The sequence below is a fragment of the Terrapene carolina genome, unplaced genomic scaffold (genome assembly GCF_002925995.2).
Source record: "Terrapene carolina triunguis isolate 2854851 unplaced genomic scaffold, T_m_triunguis-2.0 Scaffold33, whole genome shotgun sequence".
Lineage (NCBI taxonomy): Eukaryota > Metazoa > Chordata > Testudines > Emydidae > Terrapene > Terrapene triunguis.
In genome coordinates, this window is record NW_020664384.1 from 1,952,543 (window position 1) to 1,979,213 (window position 26,671).

The window sequence follows — 26,671 nt, forward strand, 5'->3', positions numbered from 1 at the left end:
AGAAAAAAACTTTCTAACTGTCAGGGTGGTTAAGCTCTGGAATAAATTGCCTAGGGAGGTTGTGGAATCTCCATCATTGGAGATTTTTAAGAGCAGGTTAGACAAATACGTGTCAGGGACGGTCTAGATAATACTTAGTCCTGCCATGAGTGCTGGGGACTGGACTAGATGACCTCTCGAGGTCCATTCCAGTCCGAAGATTCTATGATTCTCCCCACCATAGCCCATAGGATGCACTGCCTCCTCTCACCCAGAGCCTGTGTGATCCTGCTGCATATGGGGAATCATTTTCCACTCAAGCCTGGTTAATGCTTTTTCAGTAGTAGCAGTGCCTCCTTAGCTACTGAGCCACAGTTCTTTGGAGATTGTTGAGGTTACTCCCGTGGTAGTACCAAGGGAAGCCACAACCTCAAAATCTAGGAAGAAAGCCCTCGACAGATATTCACCTTGGTGTCGTGATTTTGGCATTCTGAATAAAACCTTTTCCTGAGATAGGTACCTGTACTGATTGATTTCATACAAATTAGCATATATATACCCTCTGTATAGGTAGGCCTTCCATGCACTAGAAAATATAGCCAGAATAAATTCCTCTGGTCAAAGTATAATGGGATTTGGGTGATTAGCATTTGTCTTAATAATAAATAACATTTTTGTTACTCCCTCTTCCCTTTTCTCCTCGTATCCCTCTTACCCTCCCATCCCCCCCAAAAGTATAGCATGCAGTGTGTCCTGAACCCTGAGGACTGTTTGACTTTGAAATGCCTTGCGTCTTAAATCTCAACCTAGAAGTTGTCATTTTCCCGGCATGAAACAGCCAAGTCTTTGAAGTGCCATAAATCTGTATGGCCTTGATAGCTTTGTTCTTTCAATGAAGGAGAATATCTTTATAAGCACATAGGAGACAACTTCATGGTCCTGAGGCAGCCTTTTTCTTCAAATGTATGTCTTCAGAATGATTTTTCTTGTTGCAGTTGTTTGTTCTCACACAGATGCTAACAGTTTTTTGTTGGATTGTCATAATTTCTCTAAACCTGTGACCTAAAAAAAATAGAAGTTTTCTTTGGGTTGTAGAGTTGATGCATATGGATGGCTGCTGGCAAAAAAAGATGATTTTTTTTCTCATCAGCTAGTGTAAATAGAGGCTTTGGGCACTTTAGATTTGACTGATTGCAAAAATCCAACCCTTAAAATACTGCTTGTGCAAATACTACACTGAATGTTGTTTCTAAAGATAATCATGCTATTCTACTTTTTCCACAAGCCATTCATTCTCACTGCACCAGAGTTGAACTCTGGATCCCAGAATTTTCATCTCCGCAGTCAGGCTGTGTGAGCTGTCACTTTATAATCTCACCTCCTGTACCCTGAAGGATTTAGGGAAATGATAACAGGCTGTGAAACCTGGTCTAGCCAAATATGTCCTTATCACATTGCCTACAATGCTTGTTTTCATCATGTGGATTAGCAAAATGGCTTTGACTTTAAATTTCAAGGTTAGTTTTGAGGACAAAGATCAATTGTTTGGCAAAGAAATGTTCTTTTCAAAAACTTCTAACTGCAAATTCAGAGTGAAAAGGAGTATTCAAGAGATGTTAAAGGTCTGATTTAAAGCCACAAAAGGAAAAAAAGATCATATAGAGTTGCTAATCTAGGCTGATGCTCAAGACTTAACACGTACCATGGTGTTTTAGAAAGGCACAGTGACTTGAATTAATGCTGTAGTTTCCATGTTCTCTCATAATTTGCAGCATTCATGATAATTCAGTCTTCTAAACAGAAATTGCCTGTATGGTCTGGGCAAGTTTTTAAGGCCACCAAAATCATGACCTAAAGAGATAAGTGTTTAATGTGCACTTAATGCATTGTACCACCCTGTACACCAGGGATCTCAAACTCAGATCACCACGAGGGTCACATGAGAACTAGTACATTGGCCCGAGGGCCGCACCACAGACACCTTTTCATATAAAGGTACAAAAGCCCACTCCCCTGTCCCCACTCCACCCCTTCCATGAGGCCCTGCCCCTTCCCCACCCCCATTCCAACCCCTTCCCCAAAGTCCTCACCCCAACTCCGCCCCCTCCCTGCCCCTATTCCAACCCCTTCCCCAAATCCCCACCCCTGCCCCACCTCTTCTCCGCCTCCTCCCCTGAGCGCGTGGCTCCCCGTGCCTCCCCCCTCCCCCCTGGAAAGCGCTAAGTGCTGCCAAACAGCTGTTTGGCGGCGGGAAGCGCCTGGAGGTAGGCAGAGGAGCGGGGACGAGGCACGCTGGCGGGGGGGCAGCGGGTGAGGGGAGCTTGGGGCCGGAGGAAATAACTCCGGAGGGTGGGAGCTTGGCGGGCTGCAGCAAATAACTCTGCGGGCCGTGTGTTTGAGACCTCTGCTGTACGTTAATAGGTGCATTTCTAAATGCAACGCAATGTTCGATCCACAAACCAATGGTTTGATGGTCTCTACACCTCTCCTTGTTCCACCATTATGTTTAGGCTTGGAAGGTTTAGCTTTTTAAACAGTAAATTTCAGTTACCATCAATTTCACCACAATACAAACCCACGAAAAAATATTTTTATTGATAATAATCTAAATTTACAGATAGGCAAAGTAAGAAAAATGCTGCCTGAGAATTTATTAGAGTTTGTTATGAGCATATTTACTTTGTATATTTTCACATGCAATGTTTGTATTTTAACAGTTATAGAACACAAAGACTTCTTTAAATTTTACACTTGAGTATCAATGCTCTTGCAACAAAAAGAAAATACACCAGGTCACAGATGGCTCAACAATCTCACCCACACACTGGTTGCACTGCCCAGGAAGAAGCCCAGATTCCCGAAGGGCTTGTCTACACTGGCAAGTTTTGTTGCCAAAAACTGCCTTTTGGTGATAAAACAGCAAGAGCATACACACTACAATGGGACTTTTGTCGCGAAAAACGCCCAGTTTTGGTGACAAAAAACTTCCACCACTTTTGTCTTTTCCCCTCCCTTTATTGTCAACAAAGAGCCAGTGTAGACACTGCTGATTGTTTTGTCGACCGAACTGTCTTCCGCCAGTATCCCACAATGGCTGCCCTGGTTGCTCTGCTCAGTGTTTTGATCTCTGCTGCCCTGCAGGCATGCACCCCTCCCCTTTCAAAGCTCCAGGAAGTATCTGTGTGCTGCTCTGTTTGGGGAACAAAGAGCAAATCGTTGGAATGGTCCTGTTCTGCCCTGCACTAGGAACACAACAGCAGGCAGACTGCTGCTGCAGGGGGAGAGGGACAGACAGCTGTGCTGCTTTGCCATTCCTCAGCACAGAGAGCTCACAGAGCTACTCAGGATGCTCCTCTCGGCAGCTGAGGGGGCTGTGGGAGAACTTGGAGACAATCCCAAGATGCGCTGCAATCAGCTCTTCATTCCCACAACACTGCACGGTGGGATACATACCCACGGTGCATTGCTCACCTTGCTGGTGGTGTCCCCAATGTGGACATGATCCCTCGACAGAGGAAGCAAGTGTGAACACCCTTTGGCGATTTTTGTTTTGTCGAATTTTGGGTGTCAACATAAGTTTTGTCAACAAAACTTGGTAGTGTAGACAAGCCATAAGAAATGATCCTCCTCCTCAGCAACCTCCCAGTCCAGTGACATCTTCGAAATGCCTGTTTTGACCCAGTGGTTGAGGGTCATGAACTATCTCCCGCTCCTGATCCAACATAGCACCTATTCTCCTCCCACCATTAGGACGATCATCTCTCCTATTTCCTACCTTCCTGGGTGGATGGATCCTGGAGGTGATTTCTCCAGTTCAGCTCCTTATCACCCTCCTCCCCCATTCCTCTTCAGGGACACCGCTCACAAAGACTTCTTATGGCAGGAGGTACAATCCCTCCTAGTTCTGGGGGCAATCGAACTTGTCCCACCAGACTTCATCGGGATAGGGTTCTATTCTTGGTACTTCCTCGTCCTGAAGAAAAGAGGGGGATTGAGATTCATCCTGGACCTCAGGACTTTAAATACTTTTGTCCACTCCCAGTGGTTCAGAATGGTGACTCTAACAACAGCAATTCCCTCTCTGGATCCAGGAGATTGGTTTGTTTCCCTCAGCCTTTAGGATATTTATTTCCATGTCACCATTCATCCCTCACACAAACTATTCCTACATTTTGTGGTAGACAGGGACCACTACCAGTATTGCATCCTACCCTTTGGGCTCTCTGCCACCCCAAAGCTTTTTACCAAAGTTCTGTCAGCAGCAGCAGCCTATCTTCACTAGAAAGGCATCATAGTCTTTCCCTACCTGGACGATCAGCTCCAAAAGGGCCCCTCACTTCTCAAAGCACAGACAGCAACCAGCAAGGCCCTGTCTCTGTATCACTCTCTGGGTCTCCACTTCAACTTGGAGAAGTCTACCCTAACACCACACAACATATGGACTTCATCAGAGCCACTCTGGACTCCTCTTTTGCCAGAGCATACTGAACCAGGGACCAATTCACCACAATGGCCAACCTTGTCTCAACAATACAAGAGGGTCCATAAAACACTGCAAGGGTGTGCCGGCAACTTCTGGGCCATGTAGTAACCTGCACATTTGTGACTCCCTTAGCAAGACTTCACTCTGTGTCCTTAAGCATGGTTGAGAACCGTCTATACAGCCAACAGACACAATCTATCTAAGCAGGTGTCCAGACCTCAGAAGGTCCTCAATTCTATGAACTGGTGAAAGGATCCTCAAAAGGTATGCATAGGAGTTCCATTGGTACTGCCCCTCCCACGAGGATTATCACCACAGATGCCTCCCTCATAGTTTGGGGTGCACACTTCCATCACAGCATTTCACCCTCCATAGAGGATTCTAAGTCTTTGCCCACCCCACCATTGCAAAAGCCTATTCAACCTTTTCCTTCCTATCAATGAAACAATTGCATCATGGGACATCGCCTTAGTTTTCAGTGCTCTACATTTGAACATCTGGGGAGTTGTTTCCTCCTTCATTTGTCCCTAAAGATCTCATTCCTTGTCACCATTACTTCCTCCAGGAGGGTGGGGGAACGTCAGTCCTTAAAGATGGACTCACCATATATGGTGTTGACTCGGTGTCCACTCTCACTTCCTTCCTAAACTCGTCTGAATTCCATGTTAATGAAGAAATTCACCTACTAGTATTTTACCCCAAGCCTCACTCTTCAAGAGAAGAATGGAGCCTCTATACACTGAACATTAAAAAAGCTTTTGCCTTGACAGGATTAGGCCCTTTCAGGCATCCGCTAAATTCTTTGTCTCTTTTGCAGAACAAATTAAAGGACATCTGATCTCTATTCAAAGACTGTCCAAATGGATTACAGATGCTGTAATGCTAAAAAGCCTTGGGGGTTCTTCTCCTCTGAGAGTTATTGCTCATTCCACCAGGGCAAGGTCTACCTCTGTAGCACTTCTCAAAAATGTACCCATTTCAGACATCTGTTGGGCAGCCACCTGGTGTTCGCCTCATACATTTTACCAGCATTATGTTCTCATGCCTGATCCCAGGACTGACACAGCTTTCCTATGGTCTGTACTATATCTGCTTCCTTGGCACCCTTCTCCATGATGGAGGTACTTCTTGGGAATCTCCTGATGGGAGCACCTATAGGACACTAGTCGAAGGAGAGGTTACTTCTCTTGCACAATAACTTGAGTTCTTTGAGATGTCTGTCCCTATGGGTGCTCCACTGCCTGCCCTCCTTCCCGTCTGCCTTGGAGTCTCTTTCTTGGGACTTCCGTGATTGAGAAGGAACAGATGTGGTGGTGGGTCGATCTTTCCCTATATACTTTTGTATTGGGGCATGAGGGTGACTAGGGCACAGATGCGGACCTGCAGACGCTGCTGACAAAAATCTCCAATTGAGCACACATCTCGTAGAACTCAGATTACTGTACAAGGTAAGTAACTCCTCCACCTTTCTTGTTCCACATTTCTGGGACTAGCCAAAATAGGATAGTTAGTTTTCCAGTTAAAAGAGCCTGTAATTGATGGAGTATGTTTAAACTATCACCTCATGTATGTTCTTAGGGCTTCTGATTTCAACTGATAGATGCTAGTAGAAGTTTATTGAGGTCTAGGCCATGACTTACAAGTTAAATAATTTCAGGTCTATTTGTTTTAAAATATTTTTCAGTCACAGTATGACCTCTGAGCTTCTAACCATTATCTAAATACCAGCCACACTGCTCCTAATCAGTTCAAAAACAATATGCCTCTGAAGTCCAGAAGCAGGCAGTGCAAAACTTGCTTACTTTAGGATTCGCAGCATTACACTGGCTACTGAAATACATTTCACTACTCTTTGGCCAGTCATTGTTGAAGACCAGAAACACCCCTGTATAAAACAAAATAGCCTAATTTGAAAGGAGTCATCTCATTTTCAGGAGGAACAGTGTGCATTGCTTTTTTCAAGTTAATGTCTTTCCATCGTAGAGATGCATTATAACAAAATTGCAGTTCAACCTTAAAGTGTATTAGAAATGCATATACGGTGAATCTTTTTTTCCTTTCTTTCTAAATAGCATGTGTAACTGTGAACCTTATATTTTTCCTCCTGTGACACTCTGTACCTCAAAGCAGCACCCTGGAACCTCCATATTCACCATGGTGATATGATTAATATGTTTTGTACAAAGTATACCTTGTGAGGCATCATTTTAAAAGTCTTGATCTGTTGAACGTTAATATCCTGTTGGATTGTGTGTACTATCATAGTATGTGAAGTTATGAAGTATTACTATGTGTGTTACTGAAATATGTTGTGAGGTTGGGAACACCCACAACCAGCCTTTCAGTTACAACCATTGAGTAGCCATCCATAGCCATACAGTGTTAATGGCTCATCAACACCCATCAAGAAAAGAATCCACTATCCCAGAGACTCCTTAGAGAAGGCACGTATGCAATAGAGACTGCTTGACCAGTGGGGACTGCCTGAACCCCTCATCACAGCAAGATCTTTCCAGCAAGCTGAAAGAAAGTATAAAAGAGGGGAAGTGACATAATCATTTGGCGCCTCTCTCTCTCTTTTCCCTCCCCCCTACCCCCATCTCAACACCTGGAAGAAGGTCTGGAGAAAAAAGACTTTCAACTAGGAAAGATTGGGCCCAGCCCTGGAAGGTTAGTCCCAGCCTGTTTATTGAGGAACTGTAGCCGGCTTGTACCATCTGTCAGGGTGAGACATTGTTTGATTCAACTCTGGCTTAGACTAAAAGTTTAGGATTTAAAATGTGTGTTTCTATTTTTATTTCTTGAGGTAATTGTCTCTGACCTTTATGCCTACCACTTATAATCACTTAACATTTAGCTTTCTGTAGTTAATAAATCTGTTTTATATTTTACCTAAAAACAGTGTGTTGTAGCTGAACTGCTTGGGAAATCTCAGCTCAGATTAACCAAGGGCTGGTGCACGTGCGCTACCCTTTTGTCGGAGTGGTGAACTAGGTAATGAGCTTATACTGGCCAGGCTTCTGACCAGTGCAAGACGACACAGTTCTGGGGTGCAAGGCTGGGGAGCTGAGGGGAATTGGCTGGAGCCTCTCTATTGATAGTTCATGAGTGGCTGGGAGAACGTTCACACAACTCAGTTGGGTGTGTCCCAGCCTGTGGATGGCTGTGTACGTGCAGTGCCTGTCAGAGGCTTGTAGCTTGACATCAGCATCACAATGTGAGAAGCAGCCCAGGTTAGTGGGTTTGGAGGGCTCAGCGATCCCACAGCCCAGGTTGCACCTCGGGGACCCTGTCACGCCTGCCCTTTGGAAAAAGTATTTAAATGAGTTTCTGTTCTAAATGTCATGAAGGCTGCATTTTCCATTGAGGGACGGGGAAGGGAAACCTGTGTATTTTGCAGGAAAGTTGGGGGGGTTATTTATTTATTTATTTATTTACAGTCGTGCAAACAGAAGTCACTGTTGTTTGCACGTGCAGTGTTCAGTGGAAGAAGTTCTACTAATGCACAGAATGTGCTGTCTTAAAAGATTGCTGCCTAGGAATGAAATGGGGACATTCGTGAGCAAGGTCATGTTTTTGATAACAATTTACAGTGATTTCAAATGGCACATATAGAACACACAGTCAGAGAAGGAAACAGCAGTTGCCCCCCTTTGCAAGAGAGTATTGCTTTTCGTTCCCCGTAGCAGGTGACCTTTCAGACTGTTCAAAATAAGCCTACTGCAAGTTTTCCTATATTGTTCTTCTGCCAATATTGTACTTGGGATACAAGTAAGCTCAGTTCTTTGTGTTCAGCATGCATACAGAACAGACTAGCAGAAATTGCACATAGTCTTGCCCTGGTCTGATCAAAAGCCAGCTGATGTACTCCATCAAAAACTAGAAGAGTTTGTGATGTGAATGAATGCCTTTTAGAATCAATTGAAATTGGTTCATTTTAACTGAGGACATAAAATAGATTTAAAACGCTTATTTTTCTCTGAGATGAAAAGGTCAGTATGTTAACCCATCTAGTAACTCTACTTCCTCTGCTGATGCTGGAGGGTCTGTTAAACATCTACAGTTAATGCATTGCTTCACTTCTAGCAACCTCAAGTTGAGAGAACGTGGATGATGTTCAGACACGGTGATCCATTTCTTGTTTTTAAATTGACAACAAGACTCTGTTAAAGTTGCAACTATTCTTTATAAGGGGAGAAAAAGAGATGATTATCTGCACTATGTTATTTGACTGTTGCTAAATCCCAAACCATCAGAGAAAAACTCAAAAGTTATGCTCCGTGTTTTGTTGCTGTTTAGGTCATGAGGGAATGGGAAGAAGCGGAACGCCAAGCAAAGAACTTGCCAAAGGCTGATAAGAAGGCTGTTATCCAGGTAAAGAAAAACACAATTACAAGCAGACCAATTGGGGTTGCAAATAAAATACGAACCATGCTAGCTGTGGTATAATTTGGAAGCATATTTGTGTTGGGGAATTATTATTTTCTGCTTTTACTGTTGCTCTTTTAGCTGCCAGATATCAGTCTATATGCTTTTATACTTAGCAGTTGAATTCCAGTGGAGAGCCTCACAATTTACAGTGTTACCACTGTAGGGGAAAGTTTTCAATGACATTTAAGATTTTTCTTCAGAAGGAGTTGGGAACCCCATTCCCCCTTAGGCCACTTTGACCATCCCAGCTGTCGGGAGTAGTTACACCAGAATTGTAACAGTATAAACTTTTGATACTGCACGAGTATCTTAGTTTCAAGTAGAAATGGGCAAACAGGTTTTGGGAGATTGGAATAGGAACCAACCCCACTCAAAATAAACCTTCAGCCAAACTGGAAATGAACTATTTTTCTTTCTGAAATATTGGGAATGTTCGGAGGGCCTGTATCAGGGCAGAGGGTTCTTCTTCGAGTGATTTCTCATGTGTATTCCACAATAGGTGTGTGTGCTTGCCATGTGCACCAGTGCCAGAAGTTCTTCCCCTAGCAGTACCTGTAGGGGAGCGCCCTAGCGACCCCTGGAGTGGCACCTCCATGGCGCAGTAAAAGGGGTGCTGCGCGCTCCCCCCACCCTCGGTTCCTTCTTGCCGCCAGTGAAGATGCTTCGGAACTGCTCTGCTCCAGCTTGGCTGTAGCTCATCCCCGAAACAGCTTGTTCGTTCAGTCTTTGGTACCTGTAGTTAGTTAGTTGTTTAGTTAGTTTAATTTAGCTAGAGCACCCCGGCTGGGGCGTGCCCCATGCCCCAGGTTTTAAGTCGTGCAACACTTGTAGATGATCTATGCCAGTGAGTGATCGGCATGTGGACTGTTTACGTTGTTTGGGGGGGAACCCATCTCAGCAATCGCTGCAAGATTTGCAAGTCGTTTAAGCCTCAGACCAACAGAGAAAGGGACATTAGGCTCCGGGCTATTCTGATGGAGTCAGCGCTGACCCCAGTTCCGCCGCGCCGCTCCGAGTCAGCACCGGGTACTGCGGTGTCGGTGCACGGCAACCCTTTGGCACCATCGACTATTCGGCACCACTCCCCGTCCACGGGGCACGCCAAGAAGGCTAGGAAGAGGTCTTCTTTGCCGCGGCACTGGAGTAAACCCGGGACAGAGGCTAGACCCATGTTGGGCAGTCCTCGATCCCCGCCGGCCTCTAGGCTTCTGACTCAAGTCGAGCGGAGTAGCCCGGCCCTTTCGGAGCTGGCCTCCCCACATGTCCAGATGCCCTCCACACCGGAGGCCCGGCAGGCAGCCCGGGATGTTATGTCCATGCCGGGAGCACCGCTGATGTCGGCCCCACGCTCCAGAGGCAAGCTGCCGCTGGGATCTCTGCAGTCACCCCCGGCTCGGTGCCGGTCTCAGTCGAGGGAATGTTCCCGATGCTGTTCACGGCCCAGCGACCGTTCAGGGCAAAGTCCACATGGATCACCCTCGACGCCCACCAGCCTGTCTGGTTGGGTTCCGTCTGCCCGAGACTCTTGGCACCACTCCGCCTCGAGGAGCGAACACCGACAGGATGGAGGCAGACTACACCAAAGGTCCTAGTCTCAGAGGGGTTATCGCAGCCGGTCACGGCACAAACGTCGACGTCGTTCCCGTTTGTCATCCCGCTCCAGGACCTCGCCATGGCACCACCTCCGCAGCCCCGGGCATCAGTCGCCGTCATCTCACCATCACGGGTCTGCCCGCCGGAGCTGATCACAGAGCAACTGTTACCGACAGTACCAGTCCTCCACGTCAGGATCGCGGTCCCGTGGTCAGCATCACTCCCAGCGACGCTGCTCCTCCTGGTCCAGGGACAGCGGCAGGTCGTATGTCAGCCCAGCCTCCCTTCGTAGTCGTCCATCCATGGGCCAGGCCGAACAGCCGGCTCCACCGGTTTCACAGCAGGTGCAGTGGCACCGGGCCCCATGGCTGGCCCAATGGTACCAGTGGGCACTGTGGCCCCTGATGCAGCCCCCGGTGGGGGCTCGCTCAGTGGCCGGAGCCTCAGAAGGACCATCGGCCTCCCTCTCCAGACCTCTGAGGAAGGAGTTGGTGGGAGGTACATCCTCGGCACCGTGCCCGGAGACCGACCAGGTGGTGGACCCTCCAGTGCCGGTGGACACACAAAGTACCGCACCGGCCTCCTCACCCTCGGTGGATGAGGCGATTACAGCTCCTCCTGCCTCCGTCCTGCAGGAGGACTTTAGGGCCCACGAAGAATTCTTAAAAAGTGTGGCATCAAGCCTCCACCTCCAAGCAGAGGAGATGGAGGAGCCCTCGGACTCCCTGTTTAATGTACTGTCCTCTTCGGCACCGGGCAGGGTGGCCTTGCCTCTCCACGAAGGGGTGGCGAAATTTTCAAATGCCCTATGGCAAACCCCGGGCTCATTGGCCCCCGTCTCTAAGAGAGCGGAACGCAAGTATTTTGTACCCGCCAAGGGCATGAATACTTATACACCCACCCTGCTTGTAACTCCCTGGTGGTTGAGTTGGTCAACCACAGGGAATGGCAGGGCCAACTAGCCCCTACCCCGAAAAATAAAGATTCAAGGAGGCTGGACTCATTTGGAAGAAAAATGTATTCGTCCTCAAGTTTCCAGTTATGGGTGGCGAACCACCAGGCTCTCCTGGGCCGGTATGAGTTCAATCTGTGGGGCTCCCTGCCCAAGTTCGAGGACTCCCTCCAGGAGCGCGACAGGAAGGAGTTCAAAGCGCTGGTGGAGGAGGGCACAGCGGCTGCCAGGGCAACCCTGCAGGCAGCTTCAAATGCAGCGGACACGGCCGCGCGGTCCATGGCCTCCGCGGTGTCCATGAGAACGGCGTCATGGCTCCTGCTCTCTGGGCTGTCCAGCGAGGCGCAGACCTCCCTGCAGGACCTCCCGTTTGATGGCAAAGCTCTGTTTGTGGAACAAATGTATACAAAGCTGCATGGCCTGAAAGACTCCCGCATGACTCTCCAGACTCTGGGTCTCTATGTTCCGGCTCCGGCTAAACCTAAGTTCAAGCCGCAGCGGACTCCCGCTCAGGCCACCCATTCAAAATACGAGACCGCTTATAAGAAGTCGCGGGACTATAATAGGCGCCCAGGGGGGCAGTCTCAGCCTGCCCCCCAGCCTGGGTCCTCCAAGGGCAAGCAAGCGGGGAAAAGGGGGTTTTGACGGGACGCCTGGGGGCACCCTGCCTGTTCTCATCAGGGATCTACCCTCAATAAAGCTTCCCTTCTCCAATTGGTTGTGCGATTTCCTCCCGGAGAGGTCGCGGCTGACCTTGGACCGATTGGTCCTCTACACCATCTCCTGGAGCTACACCCTCCAGTTTACTTCCCCCCACCCAACGGACTCCCACCCCCGTCCCTCCTGGGGGACCCCTCGCACGAGGCAGGGCGGCTCCTGAGCCTAGGAGCGGTGGAAGTGGTACCAGGGGATTTCAAAGGCACGAGGTACTACTCCCACTATTTCCTTATCCCGAATGCCAAAGCGGGGCTCAGGCCCATCTTGGGCCTGCAAGGCCTGAACCAGTACATGGTGAAGCTCAAGTTCTGTATGGTCTCCCTGGCCTCGATCATCCCCTCCCTTGAATCCCGGGGACTGGTACGCCGCCCTTGATTTGCAGGATGCGTACTTCCACATTCATATATTCGAGGGGCACAGCCGCTTCCTCCATTTCACGGTGGCGCAGGAACACTACCAATTTACAGTCCTCCCATTTGGCCTGTCCACTGTCCCCAGGGTATTCACGAAATGTATGTCAGTGGTGGTGGCCTACCTCAGGCGCTGCGGGGTCCAGATCTTCCCCTATCTGGATGACTGGTTGGTCAAGGGCAGCTCCCAGTCGCAGGTGCGGGATCAAGTGGTGCTGCTTCTGTCCACGTGCACCACTTTGGGCCTGTTGGTAAACAACACCAAGTCCATGTTAGTCCCGGTACAACGCATAGAGTTTATCGGGGCGGTCCTGAACGCCTTGTCGGCCAGAGCCTCCTTCCCACCGAACAGGTTTGAGACCCCAAAGGGGCTCATCGACACGGTCACAAGGTTTCCGGTGACAATAGCGAGAGCGTGCCTCTAGCTCTTGGGTCACATGTCGGCGTGCACGTATGTGGTCCATCACGCCAGACTCAGGATGAGGCCCCTCCAGCTCTGGTTGGCCTCGGAGTTTTCCCAAGCCAGGGACAGGATGGACAAAGTCCTCACGGTGCCTGAGCCAGTGATCACCTCCCTACGGTGGTGGTCCTCCCCGAGAAACATGCTCCAAGGGGTCCTGTTCAGGGGGCAGGACCCTGTCACTGGAATTGGTGTCCAACACATCGGACCTGGGATGGGGGGCCCATGTGGGGAACGTTTAGACCCAAGCTCTGTGGTTGGCTCAGGATCTGACCCTCCACATAAACGTCAAGGAGCTCAGGGTGGTACGGCTGGCATGCATGGCCTTCCGCTCGCATCTGGAGGGCCAGATGGTCAGTGTCCTCAAGGACAACACGGCCTCGATGTTCTACATCAACAGGCAAGGCGGGGCCCGATCCTCTGCCCTCTGCCACGAAGCCCTCAGGCTGTGGGACTTTTGTTCAGCCCTCGACATCTGCCTACGGGCCTTCCATCTGCCGGGTACCCGGAACGCGCGGGCGGATCGCTTGAGCAGGGACTTCTCCTCTCAGCATGAGTGGTCTCTCCACCCAGAGGACTTTTCCAAGTGTGGGGAACTCTCCAGGTGGACCTGTTCGTGACTCGGCAGAACTGTCGCTGTCCCTGGTTCTGTTCCAGGGTGGGGGGACGCTATCTCGGATGCCTTCCTCCTGTCCTGGTCAAGCCAGTTTCTCTGTGCCTTTCCCCCGTTCCCGCTGATCGGCAAGATCCTGGAACAGATAAAGACGGACAAGGCCCGGGTCCTTCTGATTGCCCTGGCATGGCCCAGGCATCATTGGTACGAGACCCTCACGGGCCTGGCAGTCACCCCGCCATTGCCCTTCCGCCCAGACCTGCTCTCCCAGGACCAGGGCTGCCTCCTCCACCCCAACCTAGCAGCACTCCACCTCATGGCATAGCTACTCAATGGTTAGGTCGGGAGGAAAGGACGTGCTCGGAAGGGGTTCAGCGTGTCCTTCTAGAAAGCAGGCCCTCCACATGCCGAGCCTACTTGGCAAAGTGGTCTCCGTTTTCCAGATGAGCAGACGAGCGTGGCATTTCCCTGGTGGCTGCCCCGATCCAGCTTATTCTGGACTACTTCTTTCACCTTAGAGCCCAGGGCCTAGCACCTTCATCAGACAAGGTGCACCTGGCAGCCATATCAGCCTTCCATCTGCTGGTGCAGGGCCACACGATATTCTCCCATGCTATGACTGGCCGATTCCTTAGGGGGTTGGATTGCCTATTCCCGTATGTTAGGCCCCCAATCCTGCAGTGGGACCTAAACCTGGTGTTGGCCTGTCTGACGGGGCCCCCGTTTGAGCCACTAGCCACATGCTCCTGGTCACACCTCTTGTGGAAGGTGGCCTTCCTGGTTGCGATCAGGTCGGCTAGGCGGGTCTTGGAACTCAGGGCCCTGACCTCCAAGCCCATGTACACGGTGTTTCATAAAGATAAGGTCCAGCTCCGCCCGCACCCTTCGTTCCTCCCAAAGGTGGTCTCTGCCTATCACATGGGTCCAGCGAGGAGCGCCGCCCCCACACCCTGGATGTGAGACGGGCTCTGGCTTTTTACCTGAAGTGGACTAAGCAGTTCAGAAAGTCCTCGCAACTGTTCATCACCTCGGCCGAGCACATGAAAGGTCGGCCGATCTCCACTCAGCGGCTCTCCAACTGGATCACCTCGTGCATCCGTACCTGTGATGACCTGGCGGGAATCCCTCCGCCACCAATTGTGAAGGCGCACTCGACTAGGACACAGGCCTCATCGGCTGCCTTTTTGGCCCATGTCCCCATTCAGGACATTTGCAGGGCTGCCACTTGGTCTTCAGTTCACACGTTCACCTTGCATTTTGTGATTGTCTCTCAGGCCAGGGAGGACGCTAGGTTTGGCAGGGCTGTGCTCCGTCCCGAGAATTTGTGAACTCCTACCCACCTCCAGCAGATATAGCTTGGAATCACCTATTGTGGAATACACATGAGCAATCACTCAAAGAAGAAAAGACAGTTACCTTTTCCGTAACTGGTGTTCTTCGAGATGTGTTGCTCATGTCTATTCCACATCCCTCCCTCCTTCCCCTCTGTCGGAGTTGTCTGACAAGAAGGAACGGAGGGTGGGGGGAGCACGCAGCGCCCCTTATATCACGCCATTGAGGCGCCACTCTAGGGGTCGCTAGCGCGCTCCCGTATGGATACTGCTAGGGGAAAAACTTCCGGCACCGGTGCACGTGGCGAGCACGCACACCTATTGTGGAATAGACATGAGCAACACATCTCGAAGAACACCAGTTACGGGAAAAGTAACTGTCTTTTCATCAAATTTATCTGAATATGCTAATAGAAAGAAAGGACAGCATTCCCCAAATAGCAAACTAACCATACACAAAAACGTAGCCCAAGTACAGCTGCCTATAATCTAAAGAGCCAGAGACTCCTTTGGGTCCACTGGGGCCACTTCAATTAATGTGGAAGGCATTCATGTACTTCCAGGTTGGTTTCAGTGCAGCATCACAAGACAGATACAAATCAAGGACCAGAATATTACTTATTAAATCCCACAGTCTCGCTCTGTGTCTTTTGTTTATTCAGCCTTTTCCTATCAGACTTTTTCCAGCTTGTGGTCATTTTTATTTTCTAAATGACCAATGTTTAGTAAATTTCTGATGTTTCATTCCGTTGAAGGTGGACTTATTTTTCCCCCATATATATGTTCATGATAGTCAGAAGAGCCTGAGAATCTCCGAGGGCAAGGTGCCTACTAAAATCAAATGCTTTCCTGCACTGAATCTTATCACCTTGAACAGGATCCCCAGGCTCACATGAAGGATTAATGTGTTGTCATGCTGAAGTAGGCAAAAATATTTGATTGGTTATTATGCCCAGATGATCAGACATGGTGAGCACCTAAGCTCCCATCTTAAGCCAGTGTGGGGAGGGTTCTGAAATTCTACAGATCAACACACTTGACTGTAGTAAAAGGCAGGTCACTTCCATCATTTGTAGAGAAGGATTTTAATGCTCTGCACAAAAGGTACTTACCCTTGCTCTGCCAATCTTTTTAACCATTGTTCTACTATTGTTCTTTAAACATGAAACATGCAGCATTTCCAGGAGAAAGTGGAATTACTGGAACAAGAAGCGGCAAATGAGAGACAGCAGCTAGTGGAGACTCACATGGCCAGAGTGGAAGCCATGCTGAATGACCGTCGCCGCATTGCTCTGGAGAACTATATCACAGCTCTGCAAGCCGTCCCTCCCAGAGTAAGTAGAATACCACAAACTTAACCTGCTATGTAGAAATCACATCAGATATCCTAGAGAGAGGAACACACCAAAGTACAATTCCCCTCTATAAAGGCACAGAATAACATTTTCTTTTCCCTCATGAGAGATTCACTAAGGATGTTGCCCAAAATTTTCAAACCTGGGTTCCTAAAGTTATGCTCCTTAATCTGTATTTGGGCACCTGATACTAAATTACCTGAGCTTCAGAAGTTAAAAGCACTCACAAATCCCAACAAAGTAATAGTTAAGTGCTACAGTGTGGTGTGCAAACAGTAAGACTTAAGATGCCCTTTCCATCTCAAAGTTTTGTGATTTTTTTTGTGTGCTTAAATATTGGGATGCTGGGGGATAGAGCTCTTGTGTGAGGGTTGTTGGGCATTTGACTTCAGCTCCAGAACAGAATCTTAAATATAGTAGATGTGCTAAATATTATTGTTGTTGTTTGTGATATAAACACCAGTTTCAAGATGTGGATTGGATGGAATTTTTAATGAATCCATATTTGTAATGACTAAATTTAGTCCAAAAATAATAGGTCTGTATTTCCCAGAGAAAAATGAGCCCACTCAGAGTTTGTGGAAAACAGTCAATCATTTTCTATTTTACTGACACTTATTAGATGGAAAAACCCTTAGGGCACTGACAAGATTTTAAGTCAACGTACAGATTCAGCAACATTGGAAAGTAATGCAAGTGATAAATTTGGAAATGCATCCAAAGCATTCGTTAATCTGCCAGAGCAGAAAAAAGACAGTCGAAGATACATGGCTACTGAAATTTTGAAACAGAAATTCCTATCACCACCACACATTCCTATGGTTAAAAGTCTGAACAGTTCTCTGATGTGCTAGAATGTTGGTGATGATGACCAGGAGTTGGGCTTATGTAAGAGGTTTAACCTCTCTTACTTGTCAGAATAGACTGTGTCAGCGAACCTCCCCCTGATGTCACTTGAGTAGGATAGTTTCCTTTACGGAAAAAAATCCGCTTTGCTGGGAAAAATTCCCCTTTGGAAGGAAAACTGCTTGTCAGCTGGATTGTGTGAGAGACTGTCACTACTTAACCACAGTGGTAGGAAAGATTTAAAAGCTGGGCTTCCACGTTCCAAGATTGTGCATTGTACGACACAAGGCAAAAAACAAAAATTTCTACAAACAAGTCTTTCAGATAGATGATTAATGTGCAACAGCATTGTAGCTATAACAATAAATATTTTTAAAATGAGGAAGACTGGGTTACAGGTGAAAACACAAATTCTCAAAATCACAGAATTTGAAGATGCTAGGGTTTGGGGTTTTTTGGTTGGTTGGTTTTGTTTTTAATTAACCAGTTAATATTTCATCATCGGCTTTAACTCAGCCCCTCTATTCCAAAATCCTGGTACGCTTGTTTATCCTGCAGATAAGGTTGTAGAACCCTATTACCTGGGACTTAAAGGAAACTCAGATCTTCCCAGTTACATTTATAAATGGTGATAATGCAGTCTTTTGTAGGCTCCTACAACTTGAGCTCACCTTTTTACCCTGTATCAATTAAAAGGGGAATCTCAGGCCTCTCCTGTGAAGGCTTGTAGTGTATATCCTGTATATTTAGGGTGAATGTGGAAAAGCTTGATCCCTGGTGTATGTTTTGGAGCATGGGATCTCTGATTAATTTTGACAGGATAGAAAGACATGCAGTCTGTGGTGTGGTAGTGGATGGTACAGGGTCTTGTGCAACCGTGTGTTAAGAGTAAGATGTGACAAGTTGTGGCCTCTGACTCGTACTCTAAGGATAGTGAAGAGCCTGGTCTCCAGCCCTTAATTAGTGGGTAGGTTAGCAATTTTTAGATCAACACACAGTTTCCTTTCGGATAGTGTGGTCAGTAGCTCATAGCTGAAAATTACATGGGGGCAGTGCTTGAGATAAATCTAATCATAGCTTTTCTACTGATTTACTGCATGGCCTTGGGCAGATCACTTAACATCACTGAATTTAAGTTTTCCTCTCGGTAAAATGTGGATAGCATATCTGCCTTACAAGAGGATTGTGAGGAATAAATAAACTTCTAACGTATTGGAGAGCTTCCAGTGAAAGGAGTACAAAGGAGTAAATATTTTAGTCTAGTTTTGGGGAACAAAGTAACTGATGTGCAGATTTGAGGTAAGCTCCATGTCAAAAAGAGCTAAATCTTTTCCCACTTCAAAAAAAAAAAAAAAAAAGATTGGGACTGACAACCTGTGTCGTCCTTTGGACTGATGTGTTGAGTAATGTGGATTTACACATCACTCCATGGAAATGGGGATTTAATGGCATCTTAAAGTGACCCTGAATTAGTCACAGCAAAAATCCTACAGTACAAAAATTGCTCTATTTAAAGAGAGTCGGCCCTGCAACACAAAGCTGTTGCCTCCTGGAGATGTTACCATACAGAGCCTCACCATTATCAAATGGAGGCTGTGGGGGGTGAACAGCAGCTCTGAGGTTTTTAATAGTTCACCTGCCAGTATAGTTAATGATGCTATACTTGCCTCCACCTTTTTTTTCTCATTTTCATTACATTCTGTTGCCAGTATCAACTCAGATGTGCGGTTCACAAAGTGCAGCAAACAGATTTTGAATGCAGCAGCAGGGCCTGTTTTGTTTTGTTGTTGGACAGTGGCTGAGGGCTAGTTAGTTTTGGGTGAACAGTCTATCAGATGAATTTGGGCATGGGACTGTTTGGATGATCTTCTGACTCATGAACAGCAATACCATCAGAATCCAAATATCAGTCCTCTCGCACTCCTACCCCAAGGGAAAACGGGAATGGGGGAAAACTCAGCTAGAGCTGTGCATACATCTCTGGACTCAACTCATCTCTGTCCTTTGTCATTCCAGCCAGCTGTTTCCCATGAGACAGGATGTACTCCTGGGGGCTTTATCACTAGCAAACTGAAAGGAGTTTGGACCTGAGGGAATCAAACCTTCTTTGTTTTCTGCTAAACAATCCTTCCCGAGAGGGAATTCCCCTCCAATAACACCTTCTAATAATAAGTCAAGCACTGTGCTATTTTGTTAATATACTCACTACAGGAATAAAGTGTAAACATTTCTAGCAGCTTAATAAGTTAGTTTTCCAAGTGAGGTAGCCAGATTCTCTGTGAGAAGGTATGGGAGAGCATTTTTGTTTAAATTGGAAAACAAATGGCTGTGTTTCATTGCAGTTCCTCCGCAGAAGAATGTGCATCCCTGGTGCACAGGCTAAGGGGTGAGCTTTTTGTGAATGCTTACTGTTAAGATACTGGCAGCACAACACTGCCTTGAGAGAGAAGCAAGTTCGGATTTGTAATAAAGCTGTTTTGAGCTTTTTCTTTGCAGGGTAATGTTCTTTAGGCCTGTGCCACGTCTTTCTCAGATGGATGAGAGGGTCACAAGCATTACATGGTGTCAATTTTGCTTTTATTTAATATCATAAATACACTTTCCGCTGCAAAAAGGCTTTCAAGAAGAAGATAATCTAGTGAGGAGGGGCAGTGAATTTGGACTCAGCAGATCTGGGTTCAGCTCCTGGCTCTCCCCAGTCTTCCTAGTGAGCCTGGGAAAGTCAATCTCGCAGTGCCTCAGTCCCCCTTATGAAAAATGAGGATAATGCTATTCTCATACCTCATACCAATGCCATTAATAATGGGGGGGGGTGGTGTGATACTACAGATAAACACCTAGCGAGGCGTTAGACATTCCCAGCACAAGGCTGAATAGGGAAAAGAGTGACAACACCCAGACCGGGGGGAGGGGAGAAGGTTAAAATTAAAACAGAAAACGGGAAGAAGGAAGTAAAGAGATTATAAAACAGGAGAGAACAGTTTTGAGTGCTGTCAGCCACGCACAGTACAGTTTTACGTGCACACATGCGTACACCCAGACACACACGTTCCAGGCGATCGTCTTTTTTGGCCCGGGGCACCCTAGCTGGTTTTGGCATCTTGCACATCAGTGCTGAGGAACTGGAATTCAGTTATGGTTTTATTTTGTGCAGGACAGATTGGTATAACTGCAATATTTTTGAAGTAATTGTACACCACCGTACAATCCCAGCTACATAGACGTTCTGCATGGTGACCCAGCATTCAGGAAAACAGAAAGTACAAAATGGAGTCACATAGCTTAAGGCCTTTTTAAGAACAAAACTAAGCAGAAAATTGAGAAAGATAGTGCAATTGAAAGCAACATCATGCAAGCTATCCAAAACCTCAGAGCTGATCCTCATCTCCAATTCTTTGTGCAGCTGAGCTGCTTCTGTACTTTGTTGCCTTTGGAAATGGAATGCAGCTGTTCAGTCTCCAACGTCAAAATATTGCACTGGTTTGCACTGCTCAATGATATTACTACAGAAAGGAGGATTAATGGCAGGTGGTGTTAATGTGTAACTACAGCTTAGATAATCAGTAGTTTTGTTCTTCATTTTGCAAATAAAAAAAACTAGGGGAATACATAGTCATAATTCTCTCCTGAGGAGGTTAGCTCAAATATTTGTTCACGTTTTATTTTTCACGTGTACATGGAGTTTAATTGGCTTCCCCTCCTTTTCCCCCCCCCCCCCCTTTGCTTTTAGTTACTTTTGGACTTCTATGTAAAAACTGTTTTTTCCCCTCTAGTTCACAGTGGTATAACAAAAGAAATATAAGGAAAAAGTTCAGAGGCTCATTTTCCCACTGCCTCGTACACTGTGTGCAGAGGGTTTAAAATGCTACCGTCCTGATTTGGAAACGCTAGGCACAAGCATAAATCATGGCCCATGGGATAAAACCCTGAATGTCTATCTGAGTTTCGACTGCCATGTTGTTTTTGTTCAATTGCTTTAAGAAGACTATAGTTTGTGCTTTTAGGGTAACACGGCTCACTTGCAGAAGGTGGTAGTGCCCTCTGCACAATGGGGTAGAGTTTTGGCCGTCACGGTGGGAGAGAAGGGCATGTGAAGAGGCCTCTGAAGGGGCCTCTGCTCCCTGAGCACTTCAGGTCTTTCCTGAACCCAATTAGACTGCTGTGGGGAGGTGCAACTGGGGGGGTCGACTAAAGGGGGAGGGTCTTTTGTATCTGCAGTTGCACTGATCAAATGATCAAAATACCTGGAGTTGGGAAAGAGGGGCAGCAGCCACTATTCCAGCCCATAGATTCACTCACCTAAACCCACAGCTGTGGAGTTTTTTGCACAAAGCCCAGTTATGGGATTTGTGCCAGGAGGAGTGGGTTTCAGCTTTTCTTTTAAACTGGGTCAAACTTTGAGAAATCAGCATTTTCAGCATTTTTCCAGCTGCTGTTGAAAATGTTTTTGTGTGGCTAAAAACAGACTCCCTTGCTTCCTAGATGGTTTGCTTGATCACGTAGTGTAGTCATAATCCTCGGTTTGCCAGCAGGAGAAGATGGGTTTTCTAGGAGCAAACTACTGATGAAACAAAATGGAGGCAAACCTAGCCATGTGGTAGGTTTTACATAACTTTGCAAGGTCCCATTTTATCTGAAACCCAGTTTTCAGAGGGAAGTTTTTCTAATAAATGTTACTGGCTTTGCTCCATCTCAATATCCAGTAAGAGCAAAATTTGCAGGTGTTTTTAATTTTGTAAAACCTAGTGAGTTAAGGTTTCGAAAAGCAAAACTACAATTGGTCCCTTTTTATCCTTCTCTCCGAAAGTCAAGGGAGGTGTAAAGCTGGGAAGATTGGATATAAATTGTGGCATTTTGCCTATGTGTAGGTTAAATAACAATTTTTATTTTTATTTTTTGGAAACTAGCAAAAGTTGCAGATGGAGACCTCATTAAAACCATATGAAAGGAAACTGAATCCAGGTTTTAGTAATGTTTGAAATGTTATTTCAGTGTGAAAGTCTCTTTAAATATTTGTAGCTAACCCTTCAGTGGAGTCTTTCTTGAATGTTCCCATGATAATCCGCTTTTTCTGCACCAGACCAGTCCCATTAACTTTACAGTCATTTGATAAAATCCAGCAAGTTAATCATCCTTATAGGCTAATAAAAAGAAGTAATTGTTGGGCATGCCTCTTGTTTTCAAGTGAGAGAAAAGTTTTTGATCAAAATGATGAGGCTGCTCAGAATTTTGCATGGAAGTTTCCCTAGAAGCTGTTTTTCAAACACACAAAATTGCTTTAATTGGGTTTTTGTTGTTGCTGTTTTTCAGTGGTCAGTATTCTGTACTAGCGAAATGGGAGTCAGCTTGTTGTCTGTATCAATCTAGACTAAATTTGATAAACTTCCATTTTCCATAAACGCAGTGAAATTGTTGTTTCAAAACACATTACACACGAGTCGCTGAGATTGAAGTGGTGGTTCAATAGCATAGGAAGATAATAGGTTTAAGGGTTGTATAATATTTCTCACCTGCTTGCAATTGTTGTATCAGAGCTCAAATTTCTGATAATGTCTGGTTTCTGGGTCAGGAAAGAGACCAGTGGGACACTTTTCATTGTAATTGCCTCTTGAAAAGAAAATATAAGAGTTTTCATGTGCTAACTTGTTGGGTATAAATAAAGCCAGACTTCCACCAGTTAATCATTTCCACAGTCTCCAGTATAGAAGAATCCTTTGGGTACTAAAGCTGAAAACTGGAATAAATGAGAAAATAAAGGGTGGGGGGGAACTAAACCTCAGGATATAAATTAATAGAATTCCCTTTATAGACAAATGGCAAGGAACTGTCAACATTGAATAAAATCAAACTAAGGCCTTCTTGGTATGGCAAAGATTAGTAGAAAATGGAGATAAAGAACTTTTTATATTCGGGATGTTATAGGAATATCTGTTAGGCTACACTTTGCAGCCTTCTGTTTGCTTCATGGAAGTATTTCATAAATGAATGCCTATAACCGTGAATTCACTTTTAGGGGGGTGAGTGTTTTCTCATAATACCTTACATTTATAAAGCTGTTTCATCAAGAAGGGTCTCAAAATGCTTTTTTGACCTTGGATGTAAGGATCACTTCTCCCACCATTGAAATGCAGCCATTTCTGGAGTGAAAATTCAGCAGCTATTGTGCATCAGGAAGATATCAAGAAAAACTTGAAAAAGTAAAATTACAGGAGAGATTTAGACAGACAGATTCTAATTACCTGAGTTTGGAATTTGTCCAAGACATTAGAGTTAACACTTCACTCGTGGAAGTGGAAAAAGTTGGCTATGAATATTCATAGATTGTTTATGGTCATGAAACCTTTATTTTGCCTCTCATCCAAATGATGGCACTGGCAGTAGCACATCTCCCACAACTCCAACTTAAGGCATAGATTCAGTACTACTATAACTAAGAGGAACAGATGCCATCTGCCAAGTTATCATCAGAGTTTCCTGCTTCAACTGGACTTTCATTGTGTCTCTCAATTTACAAACTGTTATGGAAATTTTAAGACTGCGTGATTAAGCACACTCCAGTCAGGAAATTACACAGTCAAGGTCATATTTGCAACTTTAACTCTGTCCTTTGTATACATTTTCACAGTATGTAACAAGACGGTTTCCCAAATAATAGAGTATAGACACAAATGCAGTATCTTGTAATAACGTGTATGCAGGATGAGCTGAATGGAAGACGTTCACAAACCAACTATGAAAACTACAGATAACCATCATTACACAGCATGCTCCACACTAAGTCTGCAATAATAGACTAACAGTTAAAATTGACTGGCTTGTGGTAAATTTGCAGCTATATTACATTGTAGTTAACTGTCTCAGAATCTGAATTGGACCAAGAAAGACACTGCGGCTGAGTTGATGGAAAGATACATAGTATTTGGGTGCTAACAGAATGAGTTTTAAAAAAAGAACTTATTTTAGAACTTACCAGAGAGAAAACTTGTCTGTAAAAGTATATGTTAGGCCATTTTGGCAATTAATTTAAGTATAAAAGATTATAAATATGATTGTAGAAAATAATGCAGTATATACCGGTATTCTATATTATTGGAGAAATAATATGTGATCATGTTATTAGGCCATACCATACGAAATACACAGAAGGGGGACTAAGTTTTGTTTTTTAAAAGGCAGGTGTTTGAATCTGCTAAAAGGTTAGAAATGTTAAATTAAATTCCATAGAAGATGGGTTACTGGGTAGGATGCAGGTGAAGTAATGAAGAGTGCTTGATGAGCACAAGTTCATACCACTCCACAATTTATTACATAGATAACCTCAGTCTGTTTGTGTCTGCACACATATGCACACTGTTCTTCTTAACATATAGATAATGTGAGCATGCCCTTGCTCTTAAGAAATTTAGTCTCCGTGCCAACCAATCAGGATTTTCCAGTGTTCTGAAATCAGCATTACACAATATTCTTAATGAAATAAGATGTGTTCAAAATGTTGAGGAATTCAGGATGCTGCTGCTTAGGAGGTAATTTAATTTCTTGTTACTGGATTAATAAGAGTAGCCGAAAGGGCCAGTCAAGATAAATATAAGTGTGTGGATGAGGAAAGTCAATTTGCAAAATACAGTTTGCTTTCTGATAAAGTTAAGTGAGATAATTAAAAAATAAGATTTTTGTCAATTATTCTCGCTGGATTGTAATGAAAATTATTCTATAGGACACAGACAGCCCCTGCTAACTGCCTTATGTAGCTTATTATCTGTCTGGCATACAGTCCTCCAGCTTTTTATTATTATTATTATTAATAATAGTAGTATAGCTACAAATGTATAAAAAGAAAAAAAAATCTTAAAAATAGGGAGCAGAATTTTCAATTGATAAGTACCATAGCCAGTAACTTTTCAATAATTATCAACCCTGCGGATTAAATATCAAATATAAGACACACAGGGCTGACTCAGTGGTCTAGCAGCAGTGCATTCTTACGCCGAGGGGATCAGAGTTCAGACCTTAAGATTTAAATGATCAGATAATAGCAATGTTTTCATTTATGCTTTAATCTGAAGGTCCCTTCCCCGCCAGCTGTAGTAATCCATGCCCTAAAATTACAATAATCCATCCAGCTGTAGGAACTGATCCTGCATCCCTTCAAAGTGGGTAATTCTCAGTGAAGAGAATGGGAGTTCTGCATGTGATAGGATTGCAAGGATTTGGCCCATGCTGCAGACTGTTTTTGTGGGGTGGACACAAGATCACTTTAATACCTTCTTAAAACTCAACTCTGCCAGGATGCCTACAAGACACTATCTGCTGAGAACAGCTAGGCAGGAAGTGAGCCATAACTAATGTTCATTTTCTAAGGCATGGTCCTTTCCCTCTCATCTCATTCTCTACCTCCTCAGCATCCCCTTGTTTGCTGCATCCACCTAGATTATAAACTCTTTGGGGTAGGTGCTGTCTTTTATTATGTCTTTGCCCAGTTCCTAGCACGATGAGTTCCTGATCTCAGCCGGGGCCTCTAGTTACTATCGTAATACAAATAACATTGAACTGATCTTTAGAGTAGTTAGATAATCAAGGGACAAGTACCACCATTTCCTTATTCTATATGCATATCTCCAGCACCAGCAGTTACCAATTTATATCTTTTTCCATTATCATCCTTGAAAAGTAATTTTACTTTTCCATGACAGAAATTGTGTTTATAAGGCCTGGTCTACACTACGACTTTAATTCGAATTTAGCTGCATTAATCCGAATTAACCCTTCACCCGTCCACACTACAGAGCCAGTTAATTCGAATTAAAGGGCACTTAAAATCGATTTCTGTACTCCACCTCGACGAGCGGAGTAGTGCCTAAATCGATTTTGTTAATTCGAATTAGGGTTAGTGTGGCCGCACACCACCGAATTACTGTGTTTAAATTAATGGGGTAGTGTGGCCGCACACCACCGAATTAATGTGGTTAAAAACCGAATTAAGGTGCTTAGTGTGGCCGCGCACAATCGAATTTATACAACCTGTTTCCCAAATTCGAATTATCTAAATTCAGATTAATCCCGTAGTGTAGACATACCCTGAAACATAGAGGTTATTTGTGGTCCCAGCCACACCTAAACAGGCAATGCTGCCGCTCTGCTTTCATTGCTCCTTACTAAATTTGACAGCTTTGTCTAGAGTTAAGTTTCCTAAATTTCTGGCATCAGACTGGGGAGGGGAGGGAGTACTGACCTTTTCCAGAAAAGGCATGAGTATGATTATTCTTTCTTGGGCAACTGAAGACTCTGGAAAAGCAGAACCAATAGACAATATGTCATTTGTTTTGTTGAGCCCAAAGTAGAAATGACCTCATATATCTCCATTTAGCCACGGAAGCTTGTAGATTATTTGCTCAGTTATGCACAGGGAGTTGGTGGCAGTGACAGGAATATAACCCAGATCTCCTGACTCAGTCCCTTGTAATAACTACTGGACATCAGGCAAGGCTGAATGGTTTATTACAT

At 45.4% G+C, this 26,671-nt stretch overlaps 1 protein-coding gene across 4 annotated transcripts in view; it reads left to right on the plus strand.

Moving 5' to 3' along the window:
• The window catches only part of LOC113406632 (amyloid-beta A4 protein), a 322,356-nt gene that overhangs the window by 229,326 nt on the left and 66,359 nt on the right, over positions 1 to 26,671 (plus strand). For all 4 annotated transcript variants that reach the window (XM_026652412.2, XM_026652414.2, XM_026652421.2 and 1 more), the window contains 2 exons: positions 8,762 to 8,836; positions 16,145 to 16,303. In XM_026652412.2, the coding sequence (XP_026508197.1) occupies positions 8,762 to 8,836; positions 16,145 to 16,303 (234 nt within the window). The remainder of the gene's footprint in view (positions 1 to 8,761; positions 8,837 to 16,144; positions 16,304 to 26,671) is intronic.